This window comes from Phytophthora parasitica (genome assembly GCF_000247585.1).
Source record: "Phytophthora parasitica INRA-310 unplaced genomic scaffold supercont2.2, whole genome shotgun sequence".
NCBI classification, from domain to species: Eukaryota; Oomycota; class Peronosporomycetes; order Peronosporales; family Peronosporaceae; genus Phytophthora; species Phytophthora nicotianae.
In genome coordinates this window covers 2802580-2815330 of record NW_008648988.1, presented here as the reverse complement: position 1 = coordinate 2815330, position 12751 = coordinate 2802580, and the positions used below count along the sequence as shown (strand labels likewise).

At 51.0% G+C, this 12751-nt stretch overlaps 7 protein-coding genes across 7 annotated transcripts in view; 5 read left to right on the top strand and 2 right to left on the bottom strand.

The window, feature by feature from the left end:
* Window positions 1-588: 588 nt before the first annotated feature.
* PPTG_02956 (hypothetical protein) lies at window positions 589-1572 on the top strand (the record flags this gene model as incomplete). Its single annotated transcript, XM_008894290.1, has 1 exon — window positions 589-1572. The coding sequence occupies one exon, from the start codon at window positions 589-591 to the stop codon at window positions 1570-1572; it is 984 nt and encodes a 327-aa protein (XP_008892538.1).
* A 20-nt stretch (window positions 1573-1592) lies between these two features.
* On the bottom strand, window positions 1593-2511 carry PPTG_02955 (hypothetical protein). Its single transcript, XM_008894289.1, has 2 exons — window positions 1841-2511; window positions 1593-1763 (listed from the first exon to the last, which is right to left on the bottom strand). Exons 1-2 carry the CDS (start codon window positions 2365-2367, stop codon window positions 1649-1651), a joined length of 642 nt encoding a protein of 213 aa, XP_008892537.1. The 5' UTR covers window positions 2368-2511; the 3' UTR covers window positions 1593-1648.
* PPTG_02954 (hypothetical protein) lies at window positions 2436-3954 on the top strand (the record flags this gene model as incomplete). The annotated part of the gene is made up of 2 exons (XM_008894288.1): window positions 2436-3616; window positions 3675-3954. The coding sequence occupies 2 exons, from the start codon at window positions 2436-2438 to the stop codon at window positions 3952-3954; spliced, it is 1461 nt and encodes a 486-aa protein (XP_008892536.1).
* Window positions 3955-4035: 81 nt separating this feature from the next.
* Window positions 4036-6063, top strand: PPTG_02953 (hypothetical protein; the record flags this gene model as incomplete). Its single annotated transcript, XM_008894287.1, has 3 exons — window positions 4036-4958; window positions 5017-5164; window positions 5227-6063. The coding sequence occupies exons 1-3, from the start codon at window positions 4048-4050 to the stop codon at window positions 6061-6063; spliced, it is 1896 nt and encodes a 631-aa protein (XP_008892535.1). The 5' UTR covers window positions 4036-4047.
* Window positions 6064-6613: 550 nt separating this feature from the next.
* Window positions 6614-7605, top strand: PPTG_02952 (hypothetical protein; the record flags this gene model as incomplete). Its single annotated transcript, XM_008894286.1, has 2 exons — window positions 6614-6997; window positions 7051-7605. The coding sequence occupies 2 exons, from the start codon at window positions 6614-6616 to the stop codon at window positions 7603-7605; spliced, it is 939 nt and encodes a 312-aa protein (XP_008892534.1).
* Window positions 7606-8044: 439 nt separating this feature from the next.
* On the bottom strand, window positions 8045-10039 carry PPTG_02951 (hypothetical protein; the record flags this gene model as incomplete). Its single annotated transcript, XM_008894285.1, has 1 exon — window positions 8045-10039. One exon carries the CDS (start codon window positions 10037-10039, stop codon window positions 8204-8206), a length of 1836 nt encoding a protein of 611 aa, XP_008892533.1. The 3' UTR covers window positions 8045-8203.
* Window positions 10040-12492: 2453 nt separating this feature from the next.
* PPTG_02950 (hypothetical protein) overlaps window positions 12493-12751 on the top strand; it is a gene marked incomplete at both ends in the record, with an annotated part of 2271 nt that continues 2012 nt past the window's right edge. The window contains one exon of the mRNA XM_008894284.1: window positions 12493-12717. Coding sequence (XP_008892532.1) covers window positions 12493-12717 — 225 coding nt within the window. The remainder of the gene's footprint in view (window positions 12718-12751) is intronic.

Sequence of the window (12751 nt, the reverse complement as noted above, 5' to 3'; positions counted from 1 at the left end):
ACTTCGTCCCCTCAGACCAGGGACACGTGAACGGTCGTTCACTTAAAGTTTGTATACTCTTGGAAGCCTACTTCCTCAGCGCAAGGTGCTGTGTGACCCCGTCACACGTTGTCTGTATTACTGCCGCTTTGGCAAGGCTGCAGCTTGCGGGGCTCTTTGACGTGCTTTGTTTCTAGGCGTCATGCGCTCGCCAGCAGTCAAACCAGTAAGTCAACCACACAAGGGTGTCAAAATCAATACTCTTTTTTAGGTCAGCTTAAGTGAGTACCCACAGATTACGGTGTACCGTTATCTGTTTGGTAAATCTGACTGGCTGGGATGGCAAGGTTTATTTGGGTTATTCGGAACCAACTCAAAAAAAAGTCAAATTTGGGGTCGTAATAATATAGGGGCTTGGGTATTTACACATAGTTCCAAAATCTCGTCGTCACGCATGCTGATTGGCTGGGATGCCATTCAGACGAAAAAAAACCATTAAAATTTTAATGGGTTTTTTTCGTCTGAATGCCATCCAACGGCAAAGCGACATTTTCATCGAAAGTTCTACAACTTTGAGTGATAAAATATTGCTGAATTTCCTTTAAAAACATGAAGCTTGGCGGGTTCGCACTCAAGAAGGGTAAGAAGAAGAAGGCGCTGGGGGCATCCGCAGGATTCTCAGCTTCCGCTCCCATCGCTCCTACTGCACTCGAGAAGGTATATGTCACCGACTTCGACCCACATGCGCCGGTGCCGCTCACAGAGGATGGCAAGAAGCCTTTGGTCATTCCCTTATTGGAGACCAACGCCTGGAACGGGGCCGCAAAGGAGCCGAATGACGACAAAATAGGCGCATCCATCGATAAAATGGAGGGTACAGAGGACGAACAAGCGGCGGCACAGATCCTCGCCGAGACGCAGGCAGCTAAAACGACCCACAGCAGCGATAAAGACCTGGTGATCCCTGTCGAGAAGCAGAATAAGCGCGCCGAGCTGTTCCAGGACGGCGACAAGAGACCCAAAAATGGTCAGAAGATGCCCATTTTACAGCAAAATGTGGTCCCGGGTCTTGATGGGCTGCAGGACGTCGCGGACAAGTATCGTCACGACGTGGCGCTGCGTCCTGAGGCCCCAGACGTGCATAGTGACGTGTACGAGTCTGTTCCTGTTGAGGCATTCGGGGCGGCGCTGCTGAGAGGGATGGGCTGGACAGGAGACGTGGATCCAGACGACATGGGCGTCGCCCCACAGCCGAGACACAAACTGTTGGGTCTGGGAGCAACCAAGAGACCGTCACTTCCCGGGGAGGACAAGAAGAAGAGGAAGAAAAGAAAAAAAGAACCCAAGGACGAGGACAGACGCTCCGGACTCAATTCAGACAAACCTCGTAGAGAAGACAGGGAGAGGAGATCCAGCAGGTCAGCAGATAGAGACCGTCGACGTCGCAGTCGCAGTCGCAGCCAGGACCGCCGGAAACGGAGTCGGAGTCGAAGCCATGACCGTGACCGGCGTCGAGACAGAGACCGGGATCGAGAGGACCGTCGGGATAGAAGTCGAGACCATGACCGCGATAGACGCAGTCGCAGGCGCTAATTGAGGCGACACAGACGTCAGGATATGGTAGATAGTGCAGCAAATACCAGGTATGTGGAGCAAGTATACTTGGTTCCTACTGGTTCTTCTTGCTGCCATTGCTATTTGTTTTGCTATCCTCGTTGTCTTCTAACAACGACGTGTCGAGTTGTAGTGGCAACGGTGGAATGGACGTACAGATGCCTCCAAGACTGCTCACAGGAAAATACAACAACAAAATGTAAGCCTATAAATCACTCACACAAGACGAGAGACGATCGACACATACGCTGAGAGCACCGTTTCGCAGTTTTCGCGGAATTTGAGCATCTGCGCGCGGTTCTCGTCGGCTTTGCCGTTCAGTAGATTCGTGCGCATCGTGTTGATGGCCAGTACGTTATCCTGCAGTAGCGCTGCGAGTCGCGCTTCCTCCAGTTCAGCCGTAGCTGACGACTGGTTGGAGTCGTGGTACGGCTCGATCTTCATGCGTTTGGTGGCTGTAGGCTGGCCGCTAGGATATCCCAGCGCCTTGACCTTAAAGGCCACGTCCCGCACGCATTTCCGAGGCAACGTGGCGGCGATCTTAATGTAGCGCGTGACATTATCGAACTGGTCGGCCGGGAACTGCGTGAGACCGGCGTGCAGCGTCTGTAGCTCCTGCGGCGTCCACGCCGTTTGAGCCGTCGAGTAGACTACGGTAGGCGAGATAGACGGCAGGTAGTCGGAGGCTTGCGGAGACGACAGGAAGCCGTGGCCGCTCATAGACGTAGGCGGCTGCTTGGCGCTCGGCTGGCTTGTAGGAGGGAGCGTCGCCATCGCTTACTGCGCGTCCCCTCACGCGACTGTTTAGCGTATCTATTGATCTGTCACTAAAGCTTTAGACGATGTTCTGGCCGTTCCTGGAGCTTCAAGAGCAACTAGTGTACTGCCCGCTGGCCGATTTTGGTGCCAGAGGCGTACGAGAGGGTCAGGATATCTACGCACAGGCTGTCGTAGCACAACCCGTGACGGCTCATATTCCATTGAAGAATGCATTCGAGCTCAGTGGGAAGATCGCAGTGCTTCAACGGGGACTGTGCGACTTCGTCACGAAGGTGCTGCATGCACAGCAAGCAGGCGCAGTGGCTGTGCTAGTAGCCAACAATAGTGACGACGGTGGAGAGGCCTTCGTCATGGATGCAGGTCAACGTCTCGACCAGGTAGCGGAGAGCGTGAGTATCCCAGCCATGATGGTGTCTCGAGCACAGTCGATCGACATCTTCCAGCAGATCCGTGAGGCGTATCTGGATCGTAAGGAACTGTGCTTTACTATCAGATTCCTTGGAGCTGAAACAGCGTCACGGGTACTGGCACAACAGGAGAGTTTGGCTCTGCAGAGTCGGAATGCAGCGCGCAGTATCGAACTCAAACAGCAGAGAGAACAACAGCAACAAGAGGCAGCGAGTCTGCTGCGCAACCGTCTTGGTAAGATATCGCAGTCCAAAGGAAAGGCGCCAGGGTCATCGTCTGAGAGTGTCGTAGCCACACCGAGCACGAGTGCGAGTGAACCGGCACTCGACTGGTCTCCAGCGTCATCGACGAAAAGCAGTTCGGCTGGTTCAACACGTCGCAGTCGTGAGAGTCAAAGAAACAACCAAGAGGAGCTTGGAGTAGTGGAGGATGTTTATCCTGCAGCTACACTGGCCATGCTGCACTGGTGTCCGATGACGACGTCCTTGGTGATCTTGGACGTTCAAAACTACTTTACACTGCGTCACGGGTATAGTAGCAAGGAAGAGGTAGCTACACAGTCATCTAGTCCGGTTACTGATGCGCAGTTTTACGATCGCGTGGACAACGTGCTGATCCCGACGATCCAGGACGTACTACTTGCTAGTCGGGCGACTGAAGGCATGGAAGTTATTTATTCAGTGGTGGAGAGTGCTACATGCGATGGTCGCGAGAGGTCCCGTGCTCACAAACACGCTGGCATTCACGTACCGAAGAATGGGTTTGGTGCTCAAGTTCCCAAAAGAATCGCGCCTGATGATGACAGTGACATTGTGCTCTCGCGCACAGGAGCCAAGTAAGTCTAGTTGGTCTGGCTTATGATCGTTCTTCTGGTACTGACAATTGGTTGACAGTGTGTTCGCAGCAACGAATCTGGACTATATCTTACGGAACTTGATGGTCACTCACATTGTCGTCATGGGCATCTCGGTGCTGGGCAGTGTCGAGTCTTGTGTGCAGACTGCGTTGGACAGGGGCTACCAAGTCACAGTGCTGAAAGAAGCACTTCTTCCACTAACAATGGGCACTACGGAGGGCTCGAAGAAGACTTCGATGCTTGAGAGCTTTTCTAGACGAGGTGCCCAGGTGCTTACAGCGGCCGAATTTGTCGAGAAATTGCAATCCTTTGCCTAAGGTTCAAGAAATAAATCTTAGCCTATGTCATGGTATATTTGGCATGCTTTAAAAACGACTACGTCTGTACTTGGGGCGAGTAACTTCAGCGTGATGGCAAGCAGAATGGCAGAGCTGTCTGAAGTCAAAGCCGTATTAGAGCGCTTAGTGGATGCTGTGATCTCGTCTTTTGCTAACTATGACGTGACTCAAGACGTCGAAGTGCTGCCTATCGGAGGCTACTTGTGGAAGTTCCCATCTGAAGGCAGTAATCGTATTGAAACTAGCAATGTATTTCCTCCTCCTTCGCCTCAGCTTTGTGATTATCCGCGAAAATGCGGGCAATGTGGCGTGTGCTGGGTGTCCGACCGCGAGTTTGAACTCGACCATTTACGACGCTGCTCCGTCGTGACGCAAGTCGACACCCATGAGGATACCAAGCAGAAAGCTGTAAATTTTGGAGTACCGCGACGTGTGTGGTGTGAAGTGGATGAATCGTTTAGTCGACTACAATGGCATCATGATAGAGATCTCCACAGTGGAGACAATGCTTCCAATTCCATCGCATTTGTCGATATTGCTGAGATTTCTGTACTGGATGAACCAGTGAACAGTTTTCAGATTGTTACCAACGACCACCGCAGAATAGTATTTCAATGGAGACCCGTATCTGAGACTGGAAGTGTCCTGGATCATGTAGAGCTAGATGCTCGTCAATGGCAAGAATATCTGGAAGAACTCAGCAGATACGCGCGAGATTTGCCCTTGGAAGAACCAACGACCAGGTCGGTCGCAGAATTATTCAAAGAGATTTCCGACTTGCTACTCAATGAAAGTAATGTCCAGCTTACGGAGAATAGGTTCGGCTCAGTCTTAAAGAAATGTGGCTACGCTTCATCTCTATGTGATGACAATGGCAATTCGTTGGTGCATTTGGCTATCAGCCTCAATCTTGGAGACAAAACAGCGGCTATAGTTTCTGCGCTTCTTAATATGGGCATCGATTGTAACATTCAAAACCACGAGTACGTTTTATTTGAATGCTAGATATTGGGTCATCTCTAATTCCTTTTGATTGTGTAGTGGTGAAAGCCCATTGCTCTTAGTCGCAGCATCAGGGGATGTTACCACAGCAAAAGTCCTGCTTACCTCTCCATCTATTCAAGTTAATCTATCATGTCCTCTCGGGGTCACAGCATTCCACGCTGCAGCGAACGCTGGTGACGTTGAAGTGAGTGCAGTCTTAATTTTTTGAAATCTGTATCGTCCTAATATCTAAATTTGATGATCTAGATGATCCGACTGCTATGTGATGCCGGTGCACAGCCAGAAAAGCGAGATGACAATGGCTGGACGGCGCTCCATTATGCTGCTGCATGCTCCACTGGGCTGGAAGCCATTCATTTTCTGTGTGAAATGCTAAATGAAGATTTTATTGACGCCCAATGCAGCGAAGGAAATACTGCTCTACATGTGGCTGCAGGCTGCGGTTGCCTCGAAAACGTACGCGCTCTACTAGAGACTGCAGCCAGTCCGCATATAAACAATTACAGTGGAGAAAGCGCTTACCACCTTGCACTGCGCAACCATCACATCCAATGTGCGGTAGCTATCAACGATTATCAAAGTATACCCCCAGCTAGTTACACCCTACCACCCTCAAACCCAGCTAAGGAGACTGCGTTATCTAGAGCTACAGCAGTGGAGTCGAATGAGTGGAGAAAGGAATATGAAAGACATGACAAAGGTGGAGAGTGGATTGAAGGATTTACGGAGGATGGATATCCTTACTACTACAACACAATGACGGGCGAATCGTCTTGGCACAAGCCTGGGGAGTACCAGCTGCTAAATGTACTGGATCAAGAATACAATTCAGGAATCCACGACGAAATAGTATCTGAAAATGATGAGGATCCTTCTTACACCTTGGCGGTTGACCACGAGACTGAAAGCATTCTCGGCGATACAGCAGGACAACAGCTTCCATTGTGCTTGATCCCGATGGTTAGTCCATTGACCTCTCTTGACAACCCTACTGCTGCAGCGAGATATGAAACTGCACGTCGAAAAGCCCGCAAACAGCGAAGACGTCGGCAGTTAAAGCTGCATCTCCTTCACGGCCATTAAGATGCCGTGTTATAAAGGGATGACACAAGCCAGTGTGTACTGCAAACACCGTTGATTTGCATGGTTGAAGTCAGGACAGCTTGGATCGTAGACCGTTCTGTCAAGTCCAGCGTAGATGCATTCACACACACTGACGATGTTTCACATTCTCCTCGGTGCTGACCACCAACACCTTTACATAAATCGATACCTTTCCAAAAAAACAAAAAAAAACACTGAACTGAATCATTGGAGAATGATACGAAGGTATCTATCTAACCAGTTGCTGCAGCGGATCACCGGAAGGATAGACCACGTGGGCTGCTGAAAAAGTCGCTGGAATTTGATAATTTCGCTTTCGTGTGTCCCCAAAAGAAATTAGGACCGGATGGATTCACGATAACCATGCGATCTCGTGATCCGAAGTGAAATGATTCTCGTCCACACCCTTTCGCTGTCCGTCTTCTAGCGACTAAAATGATAGCCGCATGGTGAAGAACGAAGGATATTAAAGGTAGTCATCCAAGTCCTCGTCTTAATCTGATCTCATTTTCCAATTCACCGTCTTACGATGAAGTTCCTTGCCTTCTTTTACGCTGTCTTGAGCTACCTCCTCCCTCCCGCTATTGAAGCTCATTCGTGGCTAGTGAAGCCTGTATCCCGTGAGACTGGACCACGTACGACCGATGGCACTATTGGCTGTCCAACACTACCCCCGGTACCCCAACTTCGTTTTCCCCCGGCGAGACGATCGATGTTCGCTACTGGCGCAATAACCATCTCGGTGGATTCATCCGATGGGCCATTTCACCAGTCGGCAGTGAGACTGCCTCAGACTTTGATGACAAAGTTTTCTTCTACACATGCCGAGAATCTGGACCGGATTGTGTCCCTGCTGACGGGTCAACGAGTCGATATGCTGGGGATAGCAGCGGAGATCACACCATTTCTTGCGGTGATACCATTACACTACCAGATTGGCTGGATGGAGGTGACTACGTGTTGCAGTGGGTTTGGTTCGGTGTGGGCTCCAGCTACGGCAACATCGGCTGGGCCGAACCCCAGTTTGTATCGTGCGCAGATATCACGCTGACTTCCGCAGGCTCAGGCAGTGAGACTGGATGCCCTACTTTTGTTGGAGGCGACAGAGTGACCAAAAACGAGAATTTGGACGACGACGAGTGCTTCTACTTCTACACCAACTCGATCGAGTCGACGCAATACAAAGGCAGCAACGACGATTATGAGCAGTACTATATCTTCGGCAAGCCTTCGTACGTTGACAGCTGCAGTGGCCCTACTGCTGATAGTGGGAACTCTACAATGGCCCCTACAACGCAGAATCCAGTCACGACAGCCCCGGCTTCAACGACCGAAAGTCCTTTAAACGCTCCGACTGCTACATCTGCTTCAAGTGAACATCCGGAGGCCACCTCAAATGAAAGCAGTGTTGCGGGCGATTCTAGTAACATTTCCGATGAAAGTATCGACAATGAATCTCCAGATGGAACTGTCGCGCCCGGAGGCTGTAAAAGCAAAAATCATTCCTGGACTCGTGGATAATCTACGGCCAAGAGTTTTGCGTTCGACCCAAGTCTTTTGACTGTTGTAGAGTTTGGTTAGACATCTGTGTACTGTGAGCTCAATACTAAATGTTCAACTTGAGTACTTTATGTAGTCTTGTGTCGAGATGGCGTTGTTGGCCGGATGCTTCATCGAATGGTCCATTCACAGCAGCTGTACAATTGTGACGAGTGTTTCGCAAAAAAAAATAAAAAGAAAAAAGAAAGAAAAAGTTGAAGGACGATATTTTACTGTATATTTTCGCAATTACTACAGTAGCACAACTTAGTACAATTAAAGGCATTGTGCGAGCTCTATTTTAATTGATTTGCAATTATAGCTGCAGTTTTTAGACAAATGCAATTCCACTTTGCAATAATTGAAAAAGAAGCAATTTTTTTTTTTTTTTTTAGGCATTCATACACGTATTAACAACTATGCTGAAGTACAACATCTATTAGGTCTATCTATCCCTTTGCAAACGCCACAACACTAATACTTGGGCCAACCTGCGTCAACCTCCATGTACACGATATCAACGAAGTCACGCTTCGTTAACGGCGGTGCCGCTACCAGCGGAAGCAGAAGCTGAAGTTGACTACAGGGTAAGCACTTCAGAAGCCACGTCGGTCTGGGTCACATCGTCGACGTTGCTAGAAGCCACATCCGTCTGGGTCACGTCGTTGGCATTGCTTGAGCTAGACTCCTGCGAAGTCACACCGCTCTGTTCGGTGTTATTGCCGATCGAAGATCCACAGTCGAGAACCACGTTGTTGTAGGGAAGGTCGGAGGCGCTGCTGGAAGCCACGCTGGTCGGCTGCGAAGCCGAGCCGCTCTGCTCCGGGTTCTTGCCAGAGGAAGAACCGCAGTCGAGAACCACGTTGTTGTAGGGAAGGTCGGAGGCGCTGCTGGAAGCCACGCTGGTCGGCTGCGAAGCCGAGCCGCTCTGCTCCGGGTTCTTGCCAGAGGAAGAGCCGCAGTCGAGAACCACGTTGTTGTAGGGAAGGTCGGAGGCGCTGCTGGAAGCCACGCTGGTCGGCTGCGAAGCCGAGCCGCTCTGCTCCGGGTTCTTGCCAGAGGAAGAACCACAGTCGAGCACCACGTTGTTGTATGGGAGATCAGAGGCACCACTGGATGCGACACTCGACTGCTGTACAGCAGTCTGCGAGACATCGTCCGACGGTGAGTATTGAGAACCAGAGCTGGAGCTCGAGACGGAAGGCGTAGCAGTGGGCTCCTCAGTGGATTCCTGCTGCTGCGTCTGGCTGGCATCACTGCTGATAACCGACTGCTCGAAGCTGCCGCTCTCCACCGGCGCAACCGTACCGGGGGCTTCGGCCTCCGAAGCGTCCGTCGACGAGTTCGAAGAGGCCTGGTACGAAGCCGAAGCCGAACTGGTCATCGATGACGAAGTAGTTTGAGTAGGGTTCTGCGACGACGACGACGCAGTCGAAGCCGAAGAGGCCACCGGCGACTCGGTCGACTCGGTCGACTCCGAAGATGCCGTCTGGGTCACGTCGCCCGATGAAGCGGTGGAAGTCGATGCATCCGTCTGGGTCACGTCGCCCGACGAGGCGGTGGAGGCCGATGCATCCGTCTGAGTCACGTCGCCCGACGAAGAAGAAGTGGAGGACGGCGAAGTTTGCTTCGCATTAGAAATGTCCTCGTTGATGTGCACGTCACTCTCCGAGTACTGACACAGAGGCGGTGACGGGCCATTGCCCAGCATCTTCGGCTCGCCGTTGGCGTTGCCCTGAGACCACTGACACACCTTCACGCTCGCCTTGCTCGATTTAATCCAAATGTTCTTCAGCGTGGCCTGGTCGCCCCAGTTCTTGTTCACCGTCACGATGGAGTTGGTCGGGTTCACAATGTACGAGTTGGTCACCGACACCTTCTTAGGTCTGTCACCACACGTGCCGCACGAACGGTAGAGCTTACTGATGTCCTCACCGTAGAAGCTGTCGATCTTGACAGTGCCGTATCCGTTGTGTTGGATGACCTTGTCGTCGGCGTAGCGGGCACCGCAGTTAGTCACGGTGGACACGCTGGAAGCGGTGCCACCCTTGATACTGAGGGCGTCCTCGCACACGTCGTCCCACCAGACATTCTCAATGGTGCAGTCGTGCTTGTCGCAGTGGACGCCCTCCATTTGGTTCTTGCCGATGATGGCGTTCTTGAGTGTGGCACCGGGCTCCATCTTGAACACGGCGGTGTCGGCTCCACTCTCGGTTTGACCCTCGCACGAGACGTCGGAGCGCTCGAACGTCTGCATCTTGCCGTCGAACACCTCGCCGGCCTTGATAATGTAGGCCTCCGAGTACTGGACAGTGCCGGTGCTGGCTGGCCAAGATCCATCAGGCACGGCCGTAGCGGTTGCGGCAGCAATTAGGATGGCGGCTGACGTCGCGAACGGTGCGAATGTCTTGACCATTGTGGATTACAGCAATGGGAAGTTGTGGGTTGGCGGGGATGCTTGACCACTTGCTGCCTGAGAGTCAAAATGATGAATGACAGAGCTCCAACTAACGATTTACACTGCGTCCAGCAGAGGGCCTTGTGACCGTTTGTGCAGCCGGCGTCCGCGCAACCGGGATGCAGCAAACCGGTAGATCTGATGGTCTTAACTCGAAGATCTGGAGTCCCAGTTGTTTTCCTGCAGGCGTCCTGCTTAGTGGGGTTTGAGGGCGAGCCCACATGCTTCACCCCAATCGGCTCTTTTTGTTCACATGTCAAATCCGTGACGATGGATCATGCCAGTCAATGCAGCGCTGCTCGTTGACAAGTTGACTCGTGGCACGCCATTCCATGTCGTCGTGCGCTCACCTCGGAGTTAGATAACACAATTACAAGAAATCTGAAGGTTTCGTCTTAATAAATGCATCGAGGTACGTTTGGACAGACAAACGGCAGCGAGTACTGCAATAGAATGCAATTGACGGTGCTGTGCAGGCTGCAACAAAACCTTCAGCGTTCATATCTGCTCTTGCAGCGGCTGGAGTGTAGCAGCTGCAAGCTAAAAATGATGGAAATTACTAGCTGCTCTCACGTTCAGTCTGGTGCATGTACAGATGTATGATCGTTTCGTCGATCTCCTATGGCAACAAAAGCTGCAAAAACTGTTCCAGTCGTGCGTTGCTTCGCTTGGGTTGGTGTGTACTCAGTGCAATACTGTATTTGGTACTTCTAGAAGTGCATATACTCTCCATGATTTCAGATCCAGGATGATCGCCTTCCGATTAAACTGCCGTTTGGGTGAGAACTGTGCGCTAATCGTCATACGGATATTGCCCGCAATCGCCATAGCTTGGCAGGGTCTGTTCACGCATTTGTTATTGTATCATGTCCTATTGGATATATTACTAGTGCATTAATACGCTCACTTGATCGACTGTCCCTCGCATCTCATGTAAGTCCACTGATTCAGTAGTGAAACCCAGGTGCTTTACAGTCCAAGCAATCAGTTCTTATGAAAGATTAAAATCTACAGCATGACAACCTGCATCTTGCACCATACCAACTCGATCAAAAATGATCTGCTCGAACCTAGCACCACTTCCTAGCCTCGCTCTCTATACACACCGTCGACACTGGCGACTGCAAGTGTGTTGCGGTGGTGGTGGTCCATTCACAGCAAGGCCGTGCCGTGGATTGAGATAAACGAGCCCAACGGATCGAACGGGTCAGTGACGGCCACGAAACTCCTGGATCGTGTGGTGTTCGAGAAGAACAACTTGTTTATTAACGCGACTAACGATACAGCTGGGTCATATCTTCAAGGAAATTAAACGTGACGTACAACGACGGCAAGATCTCGAACTATTGGAGTCCAAGGCTATTGAACAATATGAACTACCAGCAGTGTGTGTACAGTGATTCAGCAATTATTCGTAGGGTTAAATGTTGCACTGCTATTATTGGATGCAAGATACTTTGTCGTTCAAATGCTTATGTTGTCGCTACGTGTCCAATGACGGCTCGTCCATTTCCATCAACTGTTTCCGGTAGTCGAACGTTAATCAAAGATTGACAGATTTTGCTTCTCGAACGCCATACGGTCACACCGTTGTCCCGTTTTTCTTGTTTTTGGTTCGTACGTGTGCAGTATGCGGGCTTTAACGTAAACGGATCGTGTCGATTTAAGAGATAATCATTGATTATCCTTGAAAGGAGGCAGACTGCCTATAAGTATTTTGCTCGCATCCGCTATTCGGACGAGGCTGCAAACTGCATTGAAAAGGAAGCTCCGATTTTTGAAAACAAGTGGAAAATACAATGGTGCTGTAAAAGCCCCAGTACTGTAACAAAAGGTCCGGTCAGAGTATAATCTACTTACTTAGTTACCTGTATAAGAGAGCTCACTAATACTTCGAGACAAGTAGCAATCCCATGCAATACGCGGGGGTAGAGTTGTTTAAGAATGCTCTCTAGTGGCCCTTGCTCGTGTTATCTAAGATAATGTTTTTCTTCGTGGAACGGAAATGAGCGCGTGATAAATTGCTACGGCGCTCCGCAAGTTGCGGCGCAGCATGTTAGCACAACCTTGACATTCTGTCAGACATGATCCATCGTCACGGATTTGACACGCGAGCGAAAAGAGCCGATTGAGTGAAGCATGTGGGCACGCCCTCAAACCCCACTGAGCAGGACGCCTGCAGGAAAACAACTGGGACTCCAGATCTTCGAGTTAAGGTCATCAGATCTACCGGTTTGTTGTCGCCAAGACGCCAACGTCACAAACGTCACAAACGGTCACAGGTCCCCGATGGTCGCGCAGTCGCCGATTAAATCGTTAGTTGGAGCTCTGTCATTCATCATTTTGACTCTCAGGCAACAAGTGGTCAAGCATCCCCGCCAACCCACAACTTCCCATTGCTGTAATCTACAATGGTCAAGACATTCGCACCGTTCGCGACGTCAGCCGCCATCCTAATTGCTGCCGCAACCGCTACGGCCGTGCCTGATGGATCTTGGCCAGCCAGCACCGGCACTGTCCAGTACTCGGAGGCCTACATTATCAAGGCCGGCGAGGTGTTCGACGGCAAGATGCAGACGTTCGAGCGCTCCGACGTCTCGTGTGAGGGTCAAACCGAGAGTGGAGCCGACACCGCCGTGTTCAAGATGGAGCCCGGTGCCACACTCAAGA